This window comes from Podarcis raffonei, chromosome 14 (assembly GCF_027172205.1).
Source record: "Podarcis raffonei isolate rPodRaf1 chromosome 14, rPodRaf1.pri, whole genome shotgun sequence".
Lineage (NCBI taxonomy): Eukaryota > Metazoa > Chordata > Lepidosauria > Squamata > Lacertidae > Podarcis > Podarcis raffonei.
The window spans coordinates 29,163,961-29,191,428 of record NC_070615.1 but is presented as its reverse complement, the minus strand read 5'-3'; the positions used below and the strand labels follow the sequence as shown (position 1 = coordinate 29,191,428).

Sequence of the window (27,468 nt, the reverse complement as noted above, 5' to 3'; positions counted from 1 at the left end):
GCTATAATAAATGCAGCACTGAGCTGATGAATAAGCCGCATCCCTACATCCACGGAGGGGGCTCTTTTGCCCCTTCTTCCACCACATTTTTTCCTAACGCTTCGATCCACGGCGGATCCGCCGCGCCAATTCGACCTCCCTCTCCCGCTCGTTGCTAGGGCGCCATGTTGGCGGCGACGGGAGCCCCCCCCGGAAGTGCTTCCCGCCGGCGGAGGGAGGCGGGGCGTCCGCTTCCGGGGCGTGGCGGCGACGGGGCTGCTGGGGAGTCTCCTCCGTGAGGGAGGCTGGAAATGGCGGCGGCTGGGAGGGGGGAGAAGAAGAAGAGGCGGAGGCGGAGGCGGCCGACCCGGGTGGAGAAGCAGCAGCAGCAGGAGGCAGCCGAGGCCACCCTGCCGGGGACCCCCAGGCCGGGGCGCCGGGAATAAGAGGCGGAGCAGTCGACACCCCCGCCGCCCCCCCCCAAAGCACATGCGGTGAGGAGGGGGCACCGTGGTCCGGGTTAGGGGGGGTGTCGTTTGCAGGACAAGGTGCAGCCGGGACAAAATTTTCCTCTCATATATATCTCCCCAGCACCTTAAAAAAAAAAAAAGCCCCTCACTAAACATGGCGCGCGAGGGCCGGGCCTGCCCCCCCCCATTTTGCTGCTGCGCCAGCGCTCCGCCTTGCACGGAGCTGCCCGAGAGAGAGAGAAACGCGCGCCCCGCCGCCGCCCCGTGCCCGCGCTTTACGTGCGCCCTTGCCCCGGGGAGGCTGCAAAGCGGTGCATGGCGCCCGGGGGAGGGAGAGGGAAGAGAGAGTGGGGAAAAGAGAAAGAGAGAGTCTCCTCCTCTTCTGTTTACTTCAGCTGCAAATGCAAGAAAGCGTGAAAGGGGGCCACTGCGAGGAAGCGGAAATTTCGCTCGCCCCCCCCCTCCCCGCGCCGGCCGCAGCAGAGGATGGCGCGAGAGGAGGAGGAGTGCAGCGCAGGCAGCCGTCCACCCATCCTGCGCTCATTGCAGACAGGAGGCGGTGGGGGCCCTTATGCCAAATGAGAAATACTTGCAATGAGGCTGGGGTGCAGCTTGCTCGCCCCAGATTTGCCCAGATGGAAGGAAAGGATGTCTTCCCCACCCAAAAATAGCATCTAAGTAGAACTAAAGGGGTGCATGGGCAGAGGAGGTGCTTTCAGTCGAGCTCCCTAGGGTGCATTCTTAGATGGAGAGGAGGGGTGCCCCTGTTGTAATAAATAGCAGAAAAGTCTGTGCCACCCTGTTGGCCTGACAGTGGCTGTACCCTTAGGATGCCCTCTGTAGATCCCTGCAGGGTGAGCAGCGTTGAAGGGCCTCCATAGAGTAGAAGTTGCTGAGCTTTTACCTCTTTAGCTGCCAGCACCATTCACTTATGTTCTGAAACACCCCTCCCCCCTTATTTTAATTGAATGAACACTGGCGAGGTATGAAAATGCCACCCCATCCATTTGTTGGGCACACATTTGTATACAATAGCAGCTGCATCTTTAGCAAAACAGCTGATACAAGTAAGTACGTCACCATGTTCTGTTGCAGGTAGAATCTAGCCGAACCGTTAATCCACCTCCTATAATTCCTTTGCTCTGAGCCCAGAGGGTGGGAAGTTGCTACAGCATGTTTCCAACTCAGCCATAGATTTGAATCCCTTTTGGGACATATTGAGAGCACTTAATGTTGTGATTCCATGTTTGGTGCTTAGGCCTCAGTCCCACCTAGGGCAGAGTGTTGCAAGTATGGTGTACCCTACATGCAGTGGATGTTCTTGTGGAGCACATCAAGCAATAGCAATTTCTGCTCTGAAGCTATATTATTAATAGACTTTCTGTTTGCTAATCTTACAAGCTGGTGCTGAGCTGTATAGTTCTAGCTTCTTTGGGACAGGGCTTCTCAATGCATTTCAGCTTTGTCTCTGGTGCTATCTGAGTCTATCCTGTTAGCTGCTTTTGCGGGCCTCGCTTATCTTTCACCTACACCTTCACATTAGTTCATCTGATTAAATGGGTCGTTGCCTACAACAGCAGTTTTAAATGTGTTGGTTTTGAAGGTGCCACAAAGCTCTTTCCTTGGGTTTTCTTGCAAGCAGTTGACATGGCTGTCTTCCTGTTGGTGCCAGAAATACATGTTGTGCTCAGAACGGGACTGATGAGGGTTTTCAGCTGCTGAACTCTTGCTTCTCCTGCACCAACGTATGTGTTCGTGTTCACTGCTTTTCTCAATCAGCTAGTGCATATGTGTATTTTTATTCATTGCATATTCATTTGTCATTTAACTGAGCACAATTAAACAATCCCTTAAATCGTTGGTCAGACAAGTATGCCTGTATTTGTACTTCTGATTTGTTACTGCCTGGGCTTGTTTTCTTGATGGGGATATGTGTGTTCTTTTTCAGAGTGTTGGAAGCTAAAGCTACCAAAGAAGTCGAAAGAAAACTAAGCAGGTAAGTCAGAAATAAATGGGCAGAGAATGAACTGAAGGGCATATAGGAATTGGGAGCTTAGACAATTGACAGTTTGCATGATTTGTTTTAAAGAAATGTGGTGAAACTTCCTTATAAAAAGTAATTGAGCAGAGGGGTCCTTTGTGAAGCGGCGTCCTCCACTCCTTTAAATATCTTGCCGAACATATTTTCTTTTGCTACATTTAAACTGTTGCCAGAAGCAAGCAAGAGCAAAAATGAATGCAGGGTTTGTTTGCTGTATGTGTTTTTCTTCCTTGCCTAGCCAAATGGATTTTTATTGGCTGGAAATCATCGCTGGCCTTGAACTCAACACAAGCCGCATCTTGTGAAATAAACATTTGTTCCTTTCTATGTGCTGTATTAAGGAGTGTGAGAAGTAGCTGCTTGCTAATAGCCGGGAAAATTTGAAACTTCCCATTACTACAGTAGTAATAGAAACTTTGGAATTAGCTTAAGAGTTTGGAGTGGGAATGGGGGGTAAATATCCGACCAAATTATTTTTCAGTACTTTTATGCTCCTCCTTTATCTTTGCAAAGAGGTAGACCACTATTCCCGTAGTGCAGCTAGGCAATTGAGAATGAGCAGTGCACTTCAAACCCAGGTCACTCAGATCGAAACCCTGCAAAGTGCCTGCTCAGGTGCTTTCTATTTTCTTGCATTACGCATATATGTCAGATAGTATTCTTTCTGCACTTGTAAGGAACTAATCTTTTAGTGTGGCAGCAACTACACTTTGGAACTCCCTGCCTATTGATATCAAGCAGGCGCCTTCACTGTACCCATTTGGGGGCCTGCTTAAAGCATTTCTGCATATGTAAGCCTATCCAGTTATGTAGATGTTGATGTATTTTAGTTTCTTTTGTTTTTAATTATTTTGATATGTTTTTAATTGTTTTTAACTTTTTATTTAGGATTTAAATATTTATTGTATACTGCTTAGTAGTTTTGTCAACTGCTTAAGTGGTATATACATTTCGTTAAATAGAAACTAAAAGCACTTTTGATTAGGGATGCCTACCCAAATATGTTAAAAGTTGACCTGTGTTTTATTTAGTAATTTTAGCTTAACTATTGATTTTAATTACATTCTGAATTTTTTTGAAAACAAAAACACCTATTAACTTTTTAAAAATGTATTGCATATTTCTCTTTTTTATACACTATTTACAGTTAAGTAAATAGATGGTTAAATAATGATGTCTAGCCCCACCCAGACCCCCCTCCCCTTGCCGCACTCTGTGTTTGATAACTGATCCCTTCTTAACTGGCCACAATTTGGTCTTAGCCAATAGACAGGAGGTTAATTATTTTAAAAGTCTGTATACCTCATTTCAGCTCTAACAGCCTCCCGATCATACACCCAAATGTTGAAAATTGAAAACTGTATCTTGTCAAGATTTATACAGTTAAAAAAAAGACATCCTGAAAAACCCTGACTGAGTTTACAGAGCAGAAATCAAGGCTACTACATCTTGCCTTGGTTTTGGTTTTTTAATGTATAGTAATTGTGGTAGTTCTGCACATCAGGAGAAGGTCAAGAAGAGTAGTTTATTGTTAATCTACTGAACATTGCCATTTAATTCTTAGAAACATAGGAAGCAGCCTTAGACCAAGTCAGGCCACTGGGCCCATCTAGTTTCGTATGGCTTACACCAGGCCATCATAACTCTTCATACCAAGTGGGCCACAAATGTACTTCAACATGGAACCCATGGATCGCACACTGCCTTGTTGTGGGGCAGGGGTTGGTGAGGCCAAAAGTTGACCCCAGCTCTTGGTGCTGCCTTCCCGAAACCAGCTAAGTGAGACAGCAGGTTTTGGGGAGACATTGTAGGCAGGGGGTGCATAAAACGTTGCCAAGGGCCGCACATTGGACCACTGACTGACAGTGGCTCTCCAAGGTTTTAAGCAGGAGTTTCTGCAAGCTCCACCTGGAGTTGCTGCCAAGGATTGAATCTGGTGATTTCTGCATGCACAAGCATATGTGCCATCACTGAGCTGTGGCCCTCTCTACTCCCAACAGTTTCCAGCTGCCATTCATATTTCAGTACTAGTTGGTTGCTGTAATACTGGGAGGTGAAAAGTTCCGATTCTTGCTACATTTTGTAATCCAGGGCTGAGCTGATGTTTCATGGCTGCTTGGAGCCTTTCCCAAGTTCACGAAAATAAAATAAATACTTCAACAATAAAACCCATATGCAATAACAGCATGAAAATGAACAAGAGCTATAATGAAAGCATTCAACTTTGCGTTGTTACAAGTGAGGAGCAAATAAGAAGAAATATATGTACTCCCTTTCAAGGGAGGTGTTTGTACTTCTGCTTTTGAAGAAAAGCATGCTCCCAGTTGAAACACTCATCTGCAAATGCGACCAAAAAGGGTCCTGTCCTCCCCACTCCCCAATTCCTTCTCGTCTCTATTTGCCTTGGAAGGAAGGGCCCCCTTTTCTGTCCTAGAAAAGAAAACAGTTGAGAACTCTGATTTATGCAAAGGACTTTGCTCACACAATTCTTTTCTTTTTAAAAAATAATTTTTATTGAATGATTTTGCTCACACAATTCTTGGCGTGAAGCAGGTAGAGAAGCAAGTGTAAAAACCCTGAACTCTCCAAGGATGCCTTTGTCATTGTGAACACAGTTGTAGTTTTCTTGGTCAAATCTGTTGCTGCAGGCATGTTTAAAGTGAAACTGGCAGTGGAAGGATAGTGTGTTTCATTACTGGAGGATTTTTATAGGGTGGCATGGGACTCCTATCAAGCAAATGAATGGTCAGGGGCCTTACACCTCACTGGCAGAGGGTGGCTTAATTGCAGTATCATTTTTACCCCTCTAATCTGTGCGCGTGTGCAGCTAGGGTAAATTTGAAATAATGGTACTGCTTATACTGAAATCACCCAACCTGGCATCTCTGGTGCTAAATAAATAATTGCAACAGAAGAAATGCTGACTAACATTAGAACTTAATGCCATCAAAGCATAACCTGCCGCTGCTACACCCCTATTGGGGTTTAGAAGTGAAACTTCTAAAGGACACGAACTTTCTTTAAAGCAATCAGCACCTTGCTGCATAAAAACAGTATAATAAATGTTGCATTTGTGGTGAGGATGTTTAGAGTGTGTGACATAAGCTATCTGGCCAGAGCTTAGTTGCTCATGCAAGGGGGCTCTGTAACAAATTTTCAGAGTGTTCAATAATGGTCTGAGTCTCCTTCCTGAGCCAATTGCTGCTGCCTACAGCACTGCTCGTGCTGTGGAGTGGTTCATCATAGACAGGCAGGAATCTTAATGAAACTCTGAGCAGAGTTTCTAAGCATGTGGTCAGATCTAGGGCTGGGCGATAGCTTGTTTTCAATGTTGCAATATATCATTTAAACATCTTGATATATCACAATATCTGAAATAAGGAAGGAACTTTGCAGAGGTGAACAGGACAATGTCCTGGCAGCTGCTACTACTTAGGGGTCTAAAACAGATAAATGACAATATTATCAATCATCCCACACTCAGTTTCATCAGCAGGCAAGCCAAAATGCATCCCAACAGGACTTTTGGGTTTGGGTTTGGCTACCAAATGGTCCTGTTCAGACAATCCAAAGTACAGTGATGAGTCATAGTGAATAGAAATAATATGGGACTGCCACACTGCCAGCAGGCCTGCTAGGAAGCAGCAGCGGCATAAACAGCTTGCCATGATTGCAGTATGTGTCAGCAGTAGCAGTGATAACCTGCAAGGCCTGGCGGTGGCGGCGGCAAAATCAGTGGTGGCCTGCAAGTCCTCTTGGCAGTGCCAGGATCTGGCGGCAGTAGCAGTAGCAGCCTGCGAGGCCTTGCAACGGCAGCACAAACAGTGGCACAATGTTTTGCTGGTTAGTTATCACAATGTTGAAAACCAGATATCGCCTAGCCCTTACACACATTGTGATTTGCAATATATTGCCAGCTCAAATATTATGAAACAATTATTAGGATGTGAATTTCAAAGTGGTTTTGGATGATATATCACCCAGCTCTAGTCAGTTCTTGCCATTTGTTATGCCCTCTGAAGGCACACTGGCTTCAGAGAAAACTAATGATTTTCCTCCTTTAAGGATCTGAATGAACTCCCTTGGCAAAATATGCTGTTAAGGTGGTGGCTCAACAATTGTGCTTGTGTACTCTGTTTGGGGCAAAAATACCGTATTTTTCGCACCATAGGACGCACTTTTCCCCCTCCAAAAATGAAGGGGAAATGTGTGTGCGTCCTATGGTGCGAATGCAGGCTTTCGCTGAAGCCTGGAGAGTGAGAGGGGTCGGTGCGCACCGCCCCCTCACGCTCTCCAGGCTTCGCACACCTCTCCGCAAGCAGCGGGAGCCCAGCGCTGGGCTCCCGCTGCTTGCGGAGAGTTGCCTGCATGCTGAAGCCTGCGCGCGCTGAGCTCAGCGCATCCAGGCTTCGCGGACCTCTCCGCAAGCAGCAGGAGCGCTCCCGCTGCTTGCGGAGGCTTGCCTGCATGCTGAAGCCTGCGCGCGCTGAGCTCAGCGCGTCCAGGCTTCGCGGACCTCTCCGCAAGCAGTGGGAGCGCTCCCACGGCTTGCAGAGAGCTGCCTGTTTGGGGGCTGGGGTTGGGGGAAGCTCGAGCTTCCCCCGCCCCAGCCCCGTGCCTGGGGGGGAAATAATTTTTTCCCCTTTATTTCCCCCCCAAAAAACTGGTGCGCCCTATGGTCCGGTGCGCCCTATGGTGCGAAAAATACGGTACTGACTTGTTCGTTGAACCTTCAGGAAATTGTCCCCCCTCCCATTAATTTAATAGATGTTTCTGCACCATCTAACTTGACATGGAAACCCCATTGGATATGATTGTCTGACATAAACCCTCCACACTGTTTTCTTTCTTAAGATCATTTATACCCTACTTTTGACCCTTTTGAAATTGTAAATCACAGCAAATCACAGCAGGGATGTGGGCACACACAAATCCCAAACAGCTGTGAAACATAAAAAAAAAAGAAGAGCTGTTTTGACATTGACTTGAGCGTGCAAAATGAAACAGACTTGTGGAACCTACTGCCCTGTGTGATCTGACGGTCTAGGAGCTGCTACTGAGAAGGCCTGATTTTACGTCTCAATCTTCCACACGGTACAAGATGGCAGTACATATAATAGAGTAACGTCTAATGACTGAAATGCCTGGGGTAGGTTTACAGGACAGTGGAAACTTGGCCTGCAGCAGTTAGTGCAGAGATCTGTTGGGGTTGCAACCCACAGCTGATTTATTTTGGGTTGCATCCAAAGTAGCTCTGAGTAACACATTCCGTCAGTGCAAGAGTTTCAGTTTGTGCATTGGGATGTCACTCGCCCCTGCAGAATCTTTCCTGGGGTTCCCCAAGACTCTTTAGTAGATTTGGAGAGGGTGCATGTGGGGAGAGAGGGAAAGTCCATCTGGGCAAGTGTACACCCTTGCACTGACTGGACTGTTAGTTGTATACTGCCCCTTATTATTACATTTAGGTTCTAGCTCTTTTCCAAGGAGCTCAGGGTGGAGCACATCATTCTCCCCCTCCCCACAACATCCCTGTGATGTAGATTAGGCTGAGCAATTGTGACTGACCCAAGGCCTCCCAGTGGCCTTCATGGCTGGGTGGGGATTTGTGCCTTGCTCTGCCAGGTCTCAGTCTGCTTATAGGACTGCTGCCCAAACAGTTGGTGTGCCATCCTCATGAAATAATTTAAAATATTTATTGTTTATTTACAGTATTTATAGCCCCACTCTTCGTAATAAAAACAGAGAAAAACAACATACATAAATTAAAAAATCATATAATCAGGAGCAATAAACAACCAGACAATTCTGTCATAAGGTCAACAAGCAAAAGTGCAACAACATAAATTAATATTTCCAATTCATTGACGTACAGGCCTCAGGGTCAGCCGGGTTGCCAGGTAGTGATGTGTAGGTGGATTTGGTGGCCTTCTTATCTCCCTAGCAGCCAGCACAGGCAGTGTTCCGGAACCTTCAAGGTCTTTGCCTAAGTGGATGCTATAAATGACTTCCAAGTATTTGGAGGTTCACCATTGAAAGTTGTGATGAGTCAGAAGGGGCTGTGCAAGCGGCTCCATTTAACCCCTTCCAGTGCTTGCATGCTGCTTGAGTCAAGAGCAACACTGCCAACCTCCTCCTGCCATTATTATTATTATTATTATTATTATTATTATTATTATTATTATTATTTAGATGATGGCTTACCCCACCTTCCAACTTGTTTGCCATTGCTGCTTGACCATAACTTTTGCAGAGTTTCTAGCTTCCCTTCTTCTGGGTACATTGACTTCCAATGCAAGTCATACAGACCATATGTCTCATATTCCGCTTCGCTTGCCCCCAAAGTAAGAGTGCTGTGAATGAGTTGGCTGTGTATGGATAGTTTGCTCAGCTCCATTGCTGATTTGCGGGAGTCCTTGAGCCAGAGGTGATTAATGTTTGCTTAAAGGTTTTGTCGTCTTGACCTCAAAGCTTTGAACTAATCATTAGTTGCATTTCTAAGACAGGTATTCCATAAATGCACCAAGCAAAAGGCACATAATTTGTGTGAGGCCAGCTGCCTTAAGGCCTGGAATCTAGCACAGGCAGATGTCTGTTTCAGCTCTTTGATTTGCCCTTTTGTTCTTAAACCAAATGTAACTGATTCTTGGGAAGGTTGGCTTCTGCTTGACACTTTGATGTTTGTGAATGAAATTGCCTGTTGAGCCTTTGTAAACAGACTGCCTGGGTGCTTAAACATACAAAGGGTATTCGAAGGTAAAATGTGAGCTATGAGGTGTCCAGGGGGAAAGTTTGTACAGCATTTTTGCATCTTACGTGTAATAAACTTGTGAGATTTTGACCATATGCAGTTGAAGGCAAGTTGATTGAAATTGTGCAAGTTAAATCCGAGCAAGGCAGAGAGATGGGGATATGCCTGTAGTATATCTCACTTTCAGCAAAGCATTTGACAGACACTTTGTGATAGCCTTCTTGATAAGACAGTAAAATCATGGGCTGGGCTTTTGTTCCCTACCAAAAGCTACCCTCCCATCTTTGATTTTCTTCTGTGATTCATTCTCTAGAGGTGCAAAGGACATGCTATTTTAAATATTTAACAAAAATTAAATACGGCTTGATTGTAAATAGAACCTCCAAGACAGGCATGTGCTTGTCCATCTCCATCCATTTGTCCGGCAAGATCCCTAAGGGGAGATGGGAAAGCATCCTCACACAGCTGCTCTGAACAGTGGATCTCAATAGAAAAGATCAACACTGCCTCTTGCTTAAACTCCATGGGCACAAAAGGTTCTTCTAAAGTAGGCATGTGCAAAGTCCGTTTTGGGGGCCTAATTTGGCAGTATATGTCCCGGGGTAAAACCCTTAAAAAAAGCTCAGCTTCAATCCTCAAAAAAAAAAAAAAAAAAAAAAAGCTCAACAATTTTGGTCGGCCTTCATGCGTGTTCACTTCATCAAATCTTGCTCTCTATGAAAAAAGTGTGGGCACCCCTGCTCTAAGAGGTATATGACCAATATTTAAATGATCAATACAAGACAGTTAAAGACAGGTATATTAAATATAAATAAATTATAATTAAAATCAACTGTTCAGCTAAAAACATTTAACCACATGTCTGGATACATGCCTGAACAAAAGTATTTTTAGCAGTGTGGAAAAGAGTACACCAAAGGCACTTTTTCTGATGTCACAGTGTTTCCTGAGTATTGATACTGCCTAAGTATCAAGTGAGAGGCAGTGTGGTGTAATTTGAATGCACGTCAAAGCAGATAAATAGGTACTGCTCTGGTGGGAAGGTAAATGGCATTTCTGTGAGCTGCTCTGGTTTGCCAGAAGCGGCTTAGTCATGCTGGCCACATGACCTGGAAACCGTACACCAGCTCCCTCGGCCAGTAAAGCAAGTTGAGCGCCGCAACCCCAGAGTAGTCCGCGACTGGACCTAACGGTCAGGGGTCCCTTTACCTTTACCTTAAGTGTCAGGTGAGAGGCAGTGTGGTGTAGTGGTTAGAGTGCTGAACCAGGACCTAGGAGGCCAGGGTTCCAGTCCCCATTCAGCTATGGCACTCAGGAATTAAAGTTTTAGGATTGCTGTTCTGTTTTTGATCTTCTGCTCAGTGGACTGTATGGTATAAAACCTAGAAAGTATTGAATCTTTTGTGGCAGTTAGAGTTGGTAGCATATTGTGCAGTTTTCAAAATTTCAAAATTCCCAGATCTCTTTCAGGTCTATCCTGAGTGTTTGCATGCTCCTAGTTTATCTGAAGTTGGTAGAAGAAAAGTTTGCTTGCTTAGTTTGTCTTGCATAGTACTGTGATTTACATAGCACCTAATTACTTCCATGTGAAGATTTATCAGGCTGCAGCCGCAAAAGGTGTGAATAGTGTGTGTGCATTCAGTTGTCTGGGCTTCTTTGAACTCTGGGTGTGAGCTGATCCCTGGGTGTGGTCTTGTGCAGGCAAACCTCATTATCTGTGGATTAAATCACCTCCCTATCTGCTTATGCATGCTGCTTTATAACACCAATAGTCCCCACAATTTGGAGTGTCAAGTCTCAAGAGGACTTGAATTGTAATGCAAGCATGATTTGCATACACACACACACACACACACACACACACACACACACATATCACATTGTGATTGCTTGGATCTATTGACTACTTGGGTAAATGCTACACATCTGTAAAAGGTTTTCAGTGGAGCATATTATGAGGGGGACAAACATGCTTGCTTTCGGTCTAATTTACTGTCCCTGTAATTGCCTTAAATTGAGACTTTGGGGTTGGTTGGTTGCAACAAGATGCGATAATTGAGGACATGTGGCACTTAAGTGGGTCAAAACGAGGCCAATAAAACTAGGAGTAGAATTCCATTACAGCTGGAAGGGCTTCATAAAGCAACAATTGTCAAGCTGTTTGCTTAGACCCGTTGAGTCAGGCTAGCGCCATCTTGCGGAGTCTGCTGTGCCTTTTTGTTGATGCAGGGAGCAGACTGACTTGGCAGCAACTTGAATCCCCTCACAGTCCCCACCTTGCCCTACCGGGACCAAGCTATACCTAGCATGCAATCATGTGACACCTTGCCCAATTCTAGCTAATTAGTGAAAAGCAGCCTCTGGAGGCTTGCAGTCTTCAGTGGAGCACAGAGTGGGGTGAAAAGGCTGCTTAACCCGTCTGACTGCTCTCTACCATAAATAAGTCCTTCCCCAGCTATGTTCATTGAGGTAAGGGACTTAGCTCACTTAAGGGGAGAAAAGCAGCTGAAAGGATTAAGCAGCCAGCCCCCCCCCCCCGCCAATGCCCTGTGATTGCAGCTGCCTTTTGTCAATTAATGCAGGTGGAGTGTCCTGAGGGTGGGTCTGTTTCCTGCTCAGTGATTCACCTTTGTCTTCTACAGCACAGCTCCATGTGGAAGGAATTGGTTTGGAAGAGAGCCTCCCATGGCAATTCAGAAAGTGATTTCCTGGCCTTGCCTGTTGTTGTTTGGCTTAATGACCCTCCCTACTTCAACGCAATTTTCATATTTCCCCCTTACTTTTAAGGCAGTTATTGTTACAGCATCATCTACTTATCTTACTGTTTTAAAATCTGTCCCATTCCTTTTTCTTGATGTGTTATGGCTTTTTCAGTTGCGAGCCTCTCTTAGCGGTACAAAATTTAGTACTGATTTAGTTATTTAATTAATTTGAACAGCAGGATCTGTAAATACATAGAGAAAGTTGTTTTTGTGGTTTTGGCAATGTGATGCCTTTAGCTGGGCGAGCTGGTGTCTGCATTCTCTTCCACACCCAACCTTGTATGCATCCTGCAGGCCTCTCTTACCTTTGCTACCTTTCCCCCAAACCCCGCAGCCTCTTGTTTTTGGTTGCTAAGTTTGAGAGAAGTGGAGGGTTTGCTGTTTGTGCAGCTTAGTTGCCAGCACTTCCTTGGGCTACCCTTCCTTGGTTTGGGAGCCTGTGGGGCACTCCAGACCTTCCTTGCCTCTGAAAACCCCTTCCTTTTCAGTGGGCAGCAGTTCCTCCTTTCCTTGTTTCTAGTTTTGCCTTGGAGTGTGTAACAAATCAAATATTGGAGCATAGCACTTACCAGATTAAAAAAATATATTATGTGACTTGCACCTTGTTAAAAGCATTTCTAGTCCGAATTCAAACTGAATTAAAAAGTGCACGCCATAATTCTTGTATGCTCGCAGAATTAAAAGGTATATCTAGGAAGATACTGCTAGGATTATTAAAGTTGGAGTGACAGACATCTTAATGCTTTTCAGTATAGTAGGCAGAACTGGACTTTTAATTCCTAGCAAATTAGTGTGGGTTTTATCCAAGTAAGTTTGACCCAGAGTAGAATGAATTGGGGTCTGTGCCCCGCAGGGAAGACATTGGTTGTGTGTCTTTGGAGGTCTAATTGCAGCCCTGTCCTTCTCAGGGAATTGGTGCAAGAGGAGGAAGAACAGTTGATGGAAGAAAGGAAAAAGAGGAAAGACGACAAGAAGAAGAAAGAAGCTGCTCAGAAAAAGGTGAGTCAGAAACTAAGGCACTTAGTGGGTTGTGATGGCTTTGAAATGGGCTTAGACAAATGCATGGAGGAGGAGACTCTTGATGGCTACTAGTCATGATGGAACAGCAGAAGCATCTTATTGGCCACTGTGAGAAACAGGGTGCTTGACTGGACAGGAGCCCTTTGATCTGATCCAGCTTCAGGGCTCTTTTATGGGCCTAAAATGTATGTGTTTGTGAACCTCGCATTGCATGATTATCAGATGTTTTAGCCTTTAATGCTGGGAGTTCTTTGCACATAGCATAGGGGGAGAATCCTTCAACTTTAAAGGGATCTGACTACAGTTTTATAGGGAGGAGGGGAGACAACCTTGCTTCATATTTATGTTGAGAAAGGATGCATATGCAGATAATGCCCTATAAAGCAGTTTGTGCCCGGTGTTGGGAAAGCAAGTCTCTGATCATCATTAATTGGGTTGTTGTTGTTGTTTTTCAGGCCGCTGAACAAAAAAACAAAGGTGAGTTATTTTATGGTTATTGGCTTGGCGTAACCTTGATATGACTCCTCTTTGTCTGGTGAAGAGCTTTGAATGTGCCTTTGGTGGTCTGGAGATTCTTCCATGAGAAAGCCTACGACCTGGCTTTTTAGTGATGAGGCCTTTTCTATTTGAGACACCACCTTTTTTCTTGCCAGAGGGGCGCATAAAAGAATCCTCACACCTTTGAGCCTCCCCCAGCCCTTGTCATGTTGAACACTGAACCCCTATTCTGAAGGACAGGCTGGAAGAGATGAGCAAAGAGCTTTGAAATAGGAGAGGAGGAAAGTGCATGAATGAGAAATTCCTCCCCCCATCCCACCACCCACCCTATGCCTTAACTCAGGTATCCCCCAAACTCGGCCCTCCAGCTGTTTTGGGACTACAATTCCCATCATCCCTGACCACTGGTCCTGTTAGCTAGGGAAGATGGGAGTTGTAGTCCCAAAACATCTGGAGGGCTGAGGTTGGGGATGCCTGCCTTAACTCTTGTAATTCAAAGCCCTTTCCTAGTTGTTCGAGGATGGAGAGCAAAGTCCCCCTCCCCAGACCCAGCGGTCCTCCTTAGATACCAGATATTGCTGCACATTTTGAATGCCTGCATTCTGTCTAAAAGCAGGAAATTTGGAACAACATCCAAGATGTCTGCCTGCTTGCACAATGGAAACCTGCTTGTGCAATGTAGCTTGTGGTTTCTTTGATTTCTCCCTCCTGCGCCCCCCTCAAATGCACTCACAAAATTGCTCTGGAGGGTCCCCAAAACTCCGGAGCAGATTTTTTGGGTGTGGTTGGAGCTTCAGGGGAGGAATGGAAGGAGAAGCCCTACTGCAAAGGCAGACACCCTCTCATGCTATGTTGGCTCTCACCTTTGGTTTTTGTTTTTTTTGGGTTTTTTAAAAACTATCCTGTACTTAAATTTCTCTCGTTAGGAGATATTTCCAAGATAATACTGCAGATTGCACAAATACATTTGCTCTGCAAATCTTTTGTTGAGCAGATTGATTTTTTTGTGTCCCTTGATGTCTGGAGTCATCTAATGTTTTGTTTCAGATTGCATTAAGTGCAAAGCAAAGGAAAAGAGGGATTTGGGGGCAGTTATAAGACTTTAAAAAGGCTTCCTTTCTTTCAATTTAATTTTACTTTTCTCATGAGTGAAACTGGCTAAGAGTCCTTTTGGCATTATAAGGGTGCTCTGAGTAGTATCTTCCAAAATGCTAGGCATCTTAGATCAATTAGGAAACAAAAGCTTCAGTGCACTCTAAACTTAGTATACTTAAGAATGGTGCATTTTGAATAATAGGCTAATTTGCTTCACTTAAGGGTGTCAGACTAGCTTGTAGTACGTGCCCAGGGTGGGTAAAAATTAATTAACTTTTTAAGAATGAAAGGTGCCTCTTTAATTTAGAAAAGCAATAATAGCCTGGTTTAAAAGAAAAATCTGATCCCATATGTCACAGTCTTTTTGGTGGAATTACTTTAATAAGTGTACATAGGATTCAGCTTTAGCCTGCAAGTAAGTGATCTTGCTTAGTCTACTTAGATGTGCACAGATGGGTAAACAAAAGACTATTGTTTTCAAGTGGTTATAATTTTGCAGTGCAATGCTAATATGGGCAGTATTGCAACAAATTCTGGATTTTGCTTCTTGGCTTGTAATTAAGGTCCTGCTTAATTACAGACTGCAGTTCTTTAAATATTACAGTGCCTAGTCAGTATGGATTTTGTTCAGGAAGTATGTATACATTTTGAAATTGGAAACCTGATTGAAGACTGCAATCCACAGGCAGGCACAGGAATGCTTTTGAATACCAATTGTTGGGAACCACAGGAGGGGAGAGTGCTCTAGTTCTCAAATCCTGCTTTCAGGTTTCCGACAGGCATCTGGTTGGCCACTGTGAGAACAGGATGCTGGACTAGATGGGCCCATTTGGCCTGATCTAGTGGGCTCTTGATGTTCTTAGGGGATCTTGTACTGTCCCATAGCTAGGTCTGTGGCACTCACCCTACTTTCAGCAGACCCTCAATCGGCCTTTTGCCATCTTTAGGATTGCTCTGACAATCACTTAAATTAGTCTTTCTTAAGGTTCAAATAAATATACCCTACTGGAGCCTGGTGGCATGTTTCGTTTGTTTGTTCCAATTGTGACGGATGAATCAGAATTATAGAGTTAGAAGGGACCCCAAGGATCTTCTAGTTCAGGGGCCGGCAACCTAAGGCCCATGGGCCACAAGCGGCCCACAGGGGGTCATTTAACCAGACCCCGAGCCGCCCATTCAGCAAGTCCCTGCGCGCTGCGCTAAATCGGTGCAGCATGGTGCAGGGATTCGCTTCCGCAGTGCGGGAAATGGCGCAGACGCCAGAAATCACGTCAATGCAGATGCTGGAAATCGCGTGCGTACATGCATGCTATCCCCCCCCCCCATATGGAGGGATTTCTGCTGGAGTGAACCAGCCCAGGCAAGGTAAACCTTGCCAACCCCTGCTCCACAACCTCCTGAGGGAGACCATTCCACTGTGGAACAGCTCTTACTGTCAGAAAGTTTTTCCCCTGATGTTTAATTGGGATCTCCTTTCTTGTCATTTGAAGCCTTACGTTTGAGTTGTGTGACAGCCCTTGAGATATTTGAAGATGTCTATCGTATCTCCTCTCAGTAAACATACCCAGCTCCTTCGACCCTTCCCCATAAGGCTTGATTTCCAGACCCTTGATAATCTTGGTTGCCCTCCTGTGTGCACATTCCAGCTTTTCAACATCTTCCTGAAATTAAAACTTTCTTTCCTATAAAGTAGTATAAAGTGCCCCTTTTCTTATTAAACCTAAAGTTGGTTTCCTTTCACATCAGAACTCCCAGAAAATCTTGCACACTCTTAACTGTGCTTTGGTGAGCCATTGCTCTTTTATCTGTAAAAGGGCAGGTATTTCCTGTCAAAAGTCCCCACCTTGACTCATTTCCTGTTCCTTCTCATGGCTCTAGGGGAGTCAACTGCAGCTATCCATCCTCCCCTGGGGCCTCCATTGGAACTTTTGCATTTTGCATGTCTCATCTTGGTGATATGAAATCCACATGTGCCCTTTAGCACCCCCAGACTGGCAGCTCAGTGAGGCACTCAAAAGGAAAGTACATTGCTATGTTTGTAAGTGACAGTGAAAGCAGAGAGGTCTAAATGCAGCCTGCTTTGTGCCAGAAAAAGGAGTGAAACCAACACTTGCAGGGTGGTTCTTCAGCTAGTGAAACTGTTTCCTGTCTGCACTGAAGATGTTAAAGCAACTGTAGTTTTGTTTTCATGCCTAAGTGAAGACTTGAGAGAAGAGTTCTACTCACTAACTAGCCCTGTAAAACTATACCCTTCCAGCAGTTAAGTGATGTTTATGCAGCACATTGAATGTGCTTCTTCTAATCTCTATTGTAGAGTTTTTTTAAAAAAATAAAAACAGGTTTTTAAAAATTAAGACAAACAAGGCTTATGCTTCTTGAAAACATGTTCTTTGCTCATCTTCCTTGCTATTAAGTTTAGAGGCAAGTCAAGGGCTGCACAACTGCTTTAAAGTTTCTGTTTAGTGCTAAGAATTTTTCCAGGGAGAATTGGAAGTGGGAAATTGAATGGTTTTCTTATGAAAGTTAACTGAAGCCATATTTGAGCGTGCAAGTGTGTGAGCCTGGGTTGCATTGGAGACAAACAATCACTCATCTCTAGTAACTCGTGGACATACATTGGTAATTGAACATGAAGATCACCCCTCAAGTCTGCCTTTCCTCCATCCTTCTTTTTTGCTTTTTCTCCTTTCTGACTACCAACATTGATTGAGTTCATCCTGGTGCCTGTTTCTCCATGAGATTTGTCCAGGCCAAACTTGTCTTTTTTTCCAGAGATGCTCAAGCCAGCTGTTTATTCTGTTCCTGACCCCTCCGCTCTAAGCCACTGGGGTGCTTCATCATACCCATCATCCCAGCGGTTCCATTGCCACTGGGGAAGGGGAGGGTTTTCCAGCAAGAACAGGAGCCACCTAGTCTGTTATGTATATAAAGCATACAGTCAAACCTTGGAACTCGAACATAATCCGTTCTAGAAGACCATTCAACTTCAGAATTGTTCAGGTTCTGAGGCACAGCTTCCGATTGGTTGCAGGAGCTTCTTGCACTCAAGCGGAAGCCATGTCGGACGTTTGAGTTCTGAGGAACGTTCTGGGTTTTTGGCGTTTGGGAGCCAAAACATTCAAAAACGGAGCCGTTTGAGAATCAAGGTTTGACTGTATAGCTAACGCCTTTTTGAACCCCTTGTGTAAGTTCTATGTTTTAGAAGTCTTTTTGAGAACAAGCAATTGTGTGTTTTGTTGAATAAATATTTGTTGTTGTTTTTTAATGGTCTCCTAAAACAATTTACTAACATCTGCTCTTCCCCCCTCTTCTCTCTCCCTCCCCCATCAAACATCTTGCTTTGGGCAAGTGCAGTGCCGGAACCTGCCAAGCCCAGTGTCAATCAGCTATTACCTGCCACCTCCACTGCCGGCACAGCAACCAGCAGTGTTGGTGGCAATAATAATGCCAAGAGGGCTTTGGTCAGCAGTCAGCAGCAGCAGCAGCAGCAGTCGTCGTCGTCCTTGCCTCGCTACCCACCTCGCGAAGTCCCTCCGCGGTTCCGGCACCAGGAGCAGAAGCAACTCTTGAAGCGAGGGCAGCCACTGCCGGGGATCGCTGCAACCCTGGGGGCGGCATCTAAACTGCTGAACGGCCAGTCCGAAGGGAGTCCAGTAACAAGCGAGCAACCTGCAGTGGGTGGCGAAGGGCAGAGCAGCAGCAAAAAGCAAGCAGGTGAGGTGGCGAAGACTTCCCAATGAAATGGACAAGTGCCTGTAAACTCTCTGGCTCATTTGGCAGGGGGGCTGCACGCTTTGGAGGAAGGCCCAACCTAGCTCTTTTCCATGCTCCTTAAGACCCATTTCGCCTTCATTTCTAAATGTCACAACTCTGCAGAAACCGGATGTTCTTTTCCTGTGCTTCATGCCAAGACTGCAGCTGCAGAACCTGCCAAGGCACAACACATGGTCGCTCTGCCCTCAGCTGTGTCACCTGCCTTTCCACGCTTGGGGGGAGTGGAGCGGGCAGGAGGAATAATACACTTGCTGGTGTCAGTTCTTCCTTCACACTTGTGGCCAGAGGAGCGCTAGAGAGTTTCTCCACTTAAGAATATAGTATTGTTCTCAATGTAATAGGAAGGTTGGTGCACCCATTGTGTGACTTGACATTTTGAAGAGGAGCATAATGGGGGCACATGCTTTCTATATGCCGGCAGTTTACTCTCAGAATGATAAGAGGCTGGATGCTAAGAAGTCTGCATGGACAGCAAGCCGTTGTAGGCACTTGTTAGATGATCAGAGTGACCAGAGAGGTGAATGAATCTGGAGCCCTGAGCAGGGATGAGTTAACCATTGCAAGACCACAGCAGACCAGAGAAGGCCGTAATAGTCTAAGCAAGAGAGCTCCAGAGCTTGGCCAGAGTTCTTAACAAGAGGGAGGGGCTAAGATGAGCTCCATAGCCAAGACACTCTCCCACCATTCCACTAGCTGCACTTCAGCTACCAGTGGGATGTGGTGAGACTCCCCTCCTGTAGATCTTAATGAGTGGGGAAGGGGGAGAGGCAAGTCATTTTAGGTATTGGGGCTCATTTCACATGTGGAATATATGGACATACCTGTGCCTGTCCTTTTGCTAAGAATATTGCAAGTACCTAAGCCATGTGCTTTTGCAACATCTTGTGGTCCTAGTTTTCCAGAATTCTGGAGAGTCTTCTTGCCTCTGTTTCTTTGCTCACTGTACTGAATGTTTCTTTTTTGCTGTACCATTTCCAATGATGACGACAATGTCTTGTCTTCTTCTCCTCCTCCTCCTCCTAGATCTGAACCACAGCACACTAGGATCCCATTATGAGAACTCTCAGTGGGGAACAGTCTCTTCCAGTGGTGACTCCAGCACAAACTGGGATAAAGTTATTGTAGACGGCTCAGACAAGGAGGCATGGCCCTCAATCACCGGCAGTGACGTGGAGCTGGCTTCAGAATGTACGGACACTGACTCTGCTTCTGCCTCGAGTTCTGGGTCAGAGAGGAACCTCATCGCCATGGCTTCAAGGGGCCCGGGCAGTGAAGTGAATGGCCTGCGGAACGGCGGCGGCGGCCACTGTCCTCAGGCCAAGTTTGGCAACAGTAGCAACAGCAATAACGTGGGCAACGGGAGCGTTGGCAGGTCGTGGGGCGTGTCCCTCGGCTCCCTCGTGAGCTCCTGCTCGCCGATGCCCGCCGATGCTCCTAACGGCATGTCGGAAAGTAGCAACAATAGAATGAACACTTGGAGCGCGCTCAACTCATCCAATGGAGGATTAAATCCCAGCACTTTGAATTCCAACGGCCACCGCAGTGCCTGGCCTGTCTTGGAGAACAATGGGCATGCCCTGAAAGGGCCCGGAGGAAGCGGTAGCTGCAGCACAGGTTTAGGTCAGATAGCGAACAATCAGAGTATGAACTCGTCCAGCCTTGGCGGCTCCTGGGCCAGCCTCCAGGAAAACTGTGATCCCCAAGCGAATGGTACAAGGAAGGCTTCACGGAGTGGGCAGCCTCAGAGCCTTAACCCCGAAGTGAATGGACCAAATAATAATAACACTACTAACTTTATGACCTCTAGTTTACCAAACCCTGCTGGTTCGATGCAGGTGACTGAACCGGCAAGTAGTAATACAGGGCCTGGGGCCTGGTGCGTGAGTGCCAAGAGCAGTCGGCCTCAGCCCCAGGCCTCCTCTCCAGTAATAAGCAGCACTTCCGTTTCTCACCTGAGCAATGGTGAAGCAAAAAATGGTGGAACTCCCAGTACTCTGTGGGGCACCTACAGCCCCGCTTACTCCGGAGACACCTGCTCAAACAGCCAAGCCAATAGCGACACTGTGAATGCAAACCTAATGCAGCCTGGGCTCAGCGGGACCAGCAGCACTAACTTTGAAGTCAATGGGGAGAAAGGAGCAGGGGCGTGGGAGGTGGCAGGCGGGGGGGCCAGCGCCCAGAATGTGGTGTGGGGGGGTGGGATTGGAATGGGCTCTGGAGGAGGAGGAGGAGGCAGCGGCCGGAGGGGTCCTGCCCAAAGCACCACCTTAGCCGACGGAGAGTGGAACAAACTTCCAAGCAACCCTCACGCCTCTAAGGGCGGCAGCGGGAACAGTAAGAAGTTTACAAACATGCGGAAATCTTCCGAGGAGGAGAGTGCCGCAGTCGACATCCAGAGTTTTGCAGCAATTCAGAATGTGGAGCAGAACGGCGGGTGGACGAAAAGCAGTATTGGGGATAGCGACGGCAGTACCGAGAGCCCTGAGGAAAGATCTGCTGCGGACGGGGCGAACCGCGAAAGGAGGAAAGCTGACCAGCACGCGTTGCTCCAGAGCATAGTGAACAGGACAGATCTGGACCCCCGGGTCCTTTCCAATTCCGGTTGGGGACAGACTCCAATCAAACAAAACACTGCCTGGGACACAGAGGTTTCTTCAAGAGGGGAGAAGAAGACTGACAATGGGACAGAGGCCTGGGGGGGCTGTATGGCCCAAGCCTGCGGCTCAGGGGGCCTCACAGAGAGGTCCAGCTTGCATGGCAACAACGCTCCATCCAGCCAGGGTTGGGGCGATCCAAAGTCTGCTACAAGGTGGGGGGACTCCAAAGTCTCCGGCACCCAGGGGGGGTGGGAAGAGGGCTCTGCTTCCGCTGCACAGGCCAAGGGCAATCAATCATGGGGGAGCGTCAAAGAGGACAGGTGCTCATCATCGCAGTGGAGCGACCCAGACAAGCTCAAGCAGGGGTGGGGAGATGGGCAGAAGGCAAGCCCGGGGTGGGCGGCCCCAGCTGTCGATGGCTGGGGGGAGAACCCAAGAAGCAATCATTGGGGCGAGGTGAAGAAATCCAGTTCCGGCAGCAGCGACAGCGACAAGTCGACCTCTGGCTGGAAAGAGCCGGGCAAGTCCGGCGCTGCGCACTGGGGGGGAGGCGGCGGCAACAACAACGCCAAGCCAACGAGCTGCACGGGATGGGAAGAGTCTGCCAAGCCAAGCCAAAGCCAGGGGTGGGGAGAATCTCCTAAGCCAAGCCGCTCCCAGAGCTGGGGGGGAGAGGCACCCTCCAAGCGCCCTCCTTCCCCAGACTGGAGCAAGCAGCAAGAGGTGGGCTGCTGGGGGGCACCGTCTGCGGCAAGCAAGCCGCCGGCCGCAGGATGGCTGGGAGGACCAATGCCGTCCGCAGCCAAGGAAGAGGAGCCCACCGGGTGGGAGGAGCCATCCCCCGAGTCCATTCGCCGCAAAATGGAGATTGACGATGGAACTTCCGCTTGGGGCGACCCGAGCAAGTACAACTACAAGAATGTGAACATGTGGAACAAGAACACTCTGAACAGTGGCAGTGGCTGTTCAGACCAGCAGGCACAGGGACTGCAGCAAGGGCTTTCTTCAAGCGCCGTGAGCAGCATGGAGACTGGTGGCGGCAGTGGCAGCAGCTCTGGTAAGGCTCCATTTTCCATGATCTGCCTGACTGAGACAACCCTCAGGCGCTACTTGGGGGGGGGGGGAGGCTACTGGAGTGTCTCTTGAAAAGCATTGTTGTTTGTTTCGCTCCAAAAAGCTAGCGGGAAGTCCAGAATATACCATGGCTTCCAGGTGTGGTTTGTCTGGAAAGAAACAAACCATCTTCCCACGTTCAGGTATCACAAGTCAGACTCTGGCTCATTTCCTGGTGGAGCAACAGGAGCAGGGCAGAAGCAGAGCAAGCACTGTGTATTAGCTTCATTTGTGTTTAACCATTGTTTGTTTTTAAGCTATGGTTTAAAGTTGGGTGCAAATCATGGTTTATAAAATTGTGTAGAGAAGTAGCCAGAAAATCATTCAGTGGTACATCTTAGCCTTTTCAAATCAATGAAACAGTTGTTGAAAGATCCTGGGAGATTTGCAGTAGGTTGACTGATTTTTGTGTCTTGCCTTTCAAACAATACAAAGATACCACCACCACCCTTCAGCTGCTTACTTGTTTGTTCCTACTTGTATTTTGTTTTAATTGCAAGGAGCAAAATAAGAATTTATATCCTTGCCTGTGAATATTTTGGGGGGATGAACAAGTGCCACACATGGCATTTTTCTTGGTTATTGATCAACAGGCATTAATCATTAACACAGCAAATGGGGCAACCCAGTCAGATGGGCAGGGTATTATTATTATTATTATTATTATTATTATTATTATTATTATATTTTATTTTTATTATTATTATTATACTATCATCATCTTTGAAGATCAGTTTGCGTTGGTGGTAGGATAATGTGAGCTTTCCATTTGGTTATAGAACAGTTTTCCTCACAATGGAACTGAAATTGTTACTAAAAAGTCACAAAATTTTCCTTAATCCAAAAGTTAGCCTAGCCATGTGTTGCCTGCCTTTGGGTCCAGCTAATAATGTGAACCTCTTTTGAAAGGTTGGGGAGAGCCTCTTCCTGCTCCTGTTACTGTAGACAATGGCACATCAGCTTGGGGCAAGCCTGTTGATGCTGGTACGAGCTGGGGAGAATCGGTCGGTGATGCTATGAGTGCCGGTAGCTGGGGGAACACATCTGCTGGGCAGCAGGCTCCTCATAAACCTGGTACGTGCTTTTCTAGGTGGGCTGGAAGTGGGGAACTGCACTAGGGAAGTTGCCAGGTGTCGAGATCTGGGGGGTGCGGGGAACCAAGGGTGCGTTTGTTTGGAGAGCTGAATTAAGAAGGGAGGCCCTACGACTTGGGTCTGGGAGATCTGCGTTCAGATCCCTCCTTTGCCATTGGCTGCTGTTAGCTTGACTCTTGTTCTTTGTAAAATGTGAATAACAGCTCCCCAGGTGATAGTGCTGCATAGTGGCTATAGTGAGGGCAGGGGGACGTGTTGTATCTGATGAGTAAAAAGTGATTTATTTATTTTATCACAATCAGGACCTAAGTCTATGCAAGTTCCAGATGGCTGGTGTGGGGGCGACATGCCTTTGCCAGGAAGCCATCAGTCGAACTGGGAGGAAGAGGACGACGTTGAGATTGGGATGTGGAACAGCAACTCTGCCCAAGATGCGAACGCCTCTCTACACTGGCCACCATACCCTAAAAAGATGCCTTCTAAGGTAACCGAGTTTAGCTGCAGAGCAAGACAGAGAAAAGCTCCCTCTGCCTCTTAAACTACCTGAAGCCTGTGCCACATTAAAGTCCTATGTAGGTGTTGATCAGTAGCCATATATCTAATAATGAAGTTTCCATGCTGTTTGTGGTTACTTGTAGGGAACAATGAAAAATGGAAACAAGCAAGACGAAACGTGGATCAATCCATTTGTGAAACAGTTTGTGAATCTCGGCTTCCATGTAAGTCCTGAAGTGGGGTGTGCGTGGCAGGGCAAGGACTCATCCCGTGGCAATTCATTCTTTTTCCAGCCCTGCTTCATAGTGCCTGCTTTTTTCACTTTTTGCTAAGATGCACTCTGTGATCTTCTGTCTGCCTGCCTGCCTTCCCTCCCTCATAAAAAGCAGAAGGGGTAGCCTGGAGTAAGCAGAGGCTGACTGTAATTAAGCTCCTCTTGGTTATTCCTTTAGAGAGAGTCACCAGAAGAAATGATGCAGAGCAATAAGATGGATGTATCTGGAGGTAAGTGCAGGCATGGGGTTGTGGTAGGATGAATGAAAGGTGACTCAAGATAGAAGGGGGGTGCAGAGTGATAGAGCGCTGGCTTGGCATGCAGAAGGCTCCAGGTTCAATCCCCAATGGCAGCATCTTCTGGTAGGGCTGGGAAGGACTAGCCTCTACCAGTCCATTTAGATGGGCCAGTGATCTGTCTCAGTATAAAGACAACTTCCTAGGTTCCTATTTATTTGTGGTCTTTTAAAAATGGTGTGCATTTCTAGCCCAATTGGCTCAGGCCTTGTTAAATAATCAGCAATCCCAGTTATAACTTGCGCCTAAAGCAAATGAAATTGAGCATATTGTTGTCAAAAAAAGACTCGGTTTCACCTGCGTTCTCTTCGCAGGAATTTCCTGTGCAAGGTTTGGATTGCTATTTTCATCCTGGCTGGAGCTGATGGGAGTTGCAGTCCAAAACAACTGAAGGGTGTCAGATTGGGGAAGGTTGCTTTAGGACAGGGGTGCCCAAACTTTTTTCAAAGAGGGCCAGATTTGATGAAGTGAACATGCATGAGGGCCAGCCACAGTTGTTGATCTTTTTTTTAGGATTGAAGATGGTGAGCTTTTACAGTTTTACCCCAAAGTTGTTGACTTTTTTTAGGATTTTACCGCAGGACATATACTGCCTCAGGGGTCGGATTAAATCAACCGGAAGGCCAGACTTTGGACATGCCTGCTTTAGGAGAACTTTTTGTGCCCGTGGAGTTTAAGCAAGAGGCAGTGTTAGTCTTTTCTGTTGAGATCCACTGTTCAGAGCAGCTGTGTGAAGATGCTTTCCCATCTCCCCTTAGGGATCTTGCCTGACAAACGGATGGAGATGGACAAGCACAGCCTGAATGCTGGAGAGTACAGCCGGGTGATAGGAAAAGGCCCAGGCGCCCGTCCTCAGATTTCCAAAGAGTCTTCCGTGGATCGAAATCCTTACTTTGATAAGGTGAGAGAGCCTGTCTCCTCCCAAGGGGCAGTAAAAAAACAATTGCTGCTGTACTCAGTAAAATGAATGCTCCTGTACTAAAAATAAATAAATTGATGTGTTACTAAAGAGTTGCATTGCGCTCCTCACCATGTCTACTCCAAAGTAAGTCCTTCTTAATTCAGTGGGGCTTCCTCCCCAATAAATAGGATTCGGATTGCAGCTGTAGTGTGCTTCTGCTTAACCCTTAATTTTAATTCTAGGCTGCCCATCTGCAAATGAGTGAGTGGGAGACTGACTCTGGTGCCTCTAGAACCCAGAGCAGGGGAAGATTCTGAGGGACGCTGATGTGTTTTCACTGAAAATAGTTTGCAGGGTTGGGGGACTAAGTTCAGTGCATTCAGGAGCATCTAATGCTGTTGCTTTTGCTATGAGTCATAGGCCCTTAAGAGAGGAGTCTGCACTCCTCTTTTCTCAATCAGGGTGGGCATCTCAGGAAAGCATTTTCACTGCTGTTGTGCTTAATGTTTGGTTTAGTGAATCGCTTTGAGTTCACCTTCCTTCAACAATGTGACTCATAAATATTATTATTAGATATTCCACAAACTCATCCTTTTGGCTCAGGATTGCTGCTAGCGCAACAGGACTCCCCCTGCTCTGTGTCTGCCAAATGGGCTTGGGAGGGATGGGGAAAGCCGTACAATAGATTTGGGGGAATGGGTTTCCATTGCACTAGCAGCCATCCTTTCACTGATGGGACCCTGACTTCATGCTACGCTGAATACAACCCACTATTATTTTATCAATGATTTTAAATTTTTCTTATTTTCGGTAAATTGCTTAGAGGTTTTCTTACAAATCGAACAGTATATAAAATAAAAGAGTATCTGCCATCTGCTTAGGGAACCATCTGGCTCTAGACTGCAGTGGCACTAACCTCCTGTCTCCTGTTTTCTGACTTTTTCTCCCCACCCCGTTGATGCTGGACTTGTCTGCCTCTTCCTGTCCGTCTATCCGTCCTGCTGCTTGGCTTGCTGTCCAACCCTTGCTCCTTCAACTTGTCTGCCCAACCAGGATGGCCTTGTTGTAGCAGACGATTCCCAGAACATGCAGTTTATGTCCAATCAGAACGTGAAGTTTCCCCCTTCAAACAGTGCACTACCTAACCAGGCCCTTGGCTCCCTAACAGGGCTGGGTATGCAAAACTTGAATTCTGTTAGACAGGTAAGGCTGTGAGCATCCTCTTTACATGATGTTTCAACAAAGCCATTGGGTACTTCCTCAGATTTTAGCATGCTGTCTCATCCCCCTTGATTTACAGACATTTAGAGAAGATGAATGGCAGCTTAAACCTTTTGGTCCTCTTCCACTTAGTGCACACATGGTTTTAAAAAACCTGCAACCCTCTAGATCAGTGTTTCCCAAACTTAGAATAATCATGTGCCCCTTTTTGCAAGTTTAGTCTTACCGGCAAACCCCTTCTGGGGCAAAGTTCATTTGTGGGTATTTTTCATAATAATATTTTATCTCGACTAGAGAAAATTATTTTGTGTACCCTTAGAAACCTTTTCACGTACCACACTTTGGGAAACACTGCTCTAGATGCATATTTCTCGTACCTTCTCCAGATCAAATATCTTTCAGGCAGGAGAATCTTCTGTCATCCTCTAGATCAGGTTTCCCAGATTCGTCCTTGGTGCCATACAAGGTGTGTGGTGGCTGCTGTTGTGCTTGCTGGCTTCCTTCCCCCAGGGTTCAGTCATCTGCACGGCCTTGTAAAAACAGCCACGGTCGGAGAGCACCTTCCTTCCTTTTCATTTGCCTCATTACACCGTCTCCTCTTTATATGTGCCTGTTACTCTCCCCTGCTTCTCATTCGTAGTTTCTTTTTAACTTCTCAACCCTCCAACCGCTGTCCGCTTATTTGCAATAGCATATGGAGAACTGAAGGCAGCACAGAATCATAGATTCATAGGTCATCTAGTCCAACTCCCTACAGTGCAGGAACCAGACCGTTGGGTGGACAGGGCTTGTGTTTACAGCCCCATCTGAGGGCCATGTGTGCCTATTTTTGCAAGCCCAGGCTTAGCCTTTGTGTTCTGGTTGTTGTTTGCATGTTCACTTTAGTCCAGAAAGGGTGGTTGGGGCGAGAAGAGAAGCAGTTGTGCCCCTGCAGTATGTCTTGGCAGGCTCCCTTCTTCCCTCAGGGCATCCCCCTCATTAACCAAGGATCCTGTTACTGGTGAAGGACTTAGTGGGTTCCCAGTGTCTCTTTCTGTGGCAGATAGATTTATCATACTGACTGGAGCTCCATTGTGGTGCTGTAGCTTGA

At 46.6% G+C, this 27,468-nt stretch overlaps 1 protein-coding gene across 2 annotated transcripts in view; it reads left to right on the top strand.

Annotated features, from left to right (window-relative positions):
• The first annotated feature begins 244 nt into the window (after positions 1-244).
• The window catches only part of TNRC6A (trinucleotide repeat containing adaptor 6A), a 39,664-nt gene continuing 12,440 nt past the window's right edge, over positions 245-27,468 (top strand). The window contains exons 1-12 of one of the 2 annotated variants that reach the window (XM_053366183.1): positions 245-473; positions 2,398-2,445; positions 12,909-12,999; positions 13,476-13,497; positions 17,968-18,327; positions 19,411-22,041; positions 23,007-23,171; positions 23,494-23,675; positions 23,830-23,910; positions 24,139-24,190; positions 25,015-25,157; positions 26,211-26,360. In XM_053366183.1, coding sequence (XP_053222158.1) covers positions 469-473; positions 2,398-2,445; positions 12,909-12,999; positions 13,476-13,497; positions 17,968-18,327; positions 19,411-22,041; positions 23,007-23,171; positions 23,494-23,675; positions 23,830-23,910; positions 24,139-24,190; positions 25,015-25,157; positions 26,211-26,360 — 3,930 coding nt within the window. In that variant the 5' untranslated portion in view covers positions 245-468. Of the gene's footprint in view, positions 474-2,356; positions 2,446-12,908; positions 13,000-13,475; positions 13,498-17,967; positions 18,328-19,410; positions 22,042-23,006; positions 23,172-23,493; positions 23,676-23,829; positions 23,911-24,138; positions 24,191-25,014; positions 25,158-26,210; positions 26,361-27,468 lie in introns of those variants that run through there. The other variant, XM_053366185.1, reaches the window with a different exon arrangement.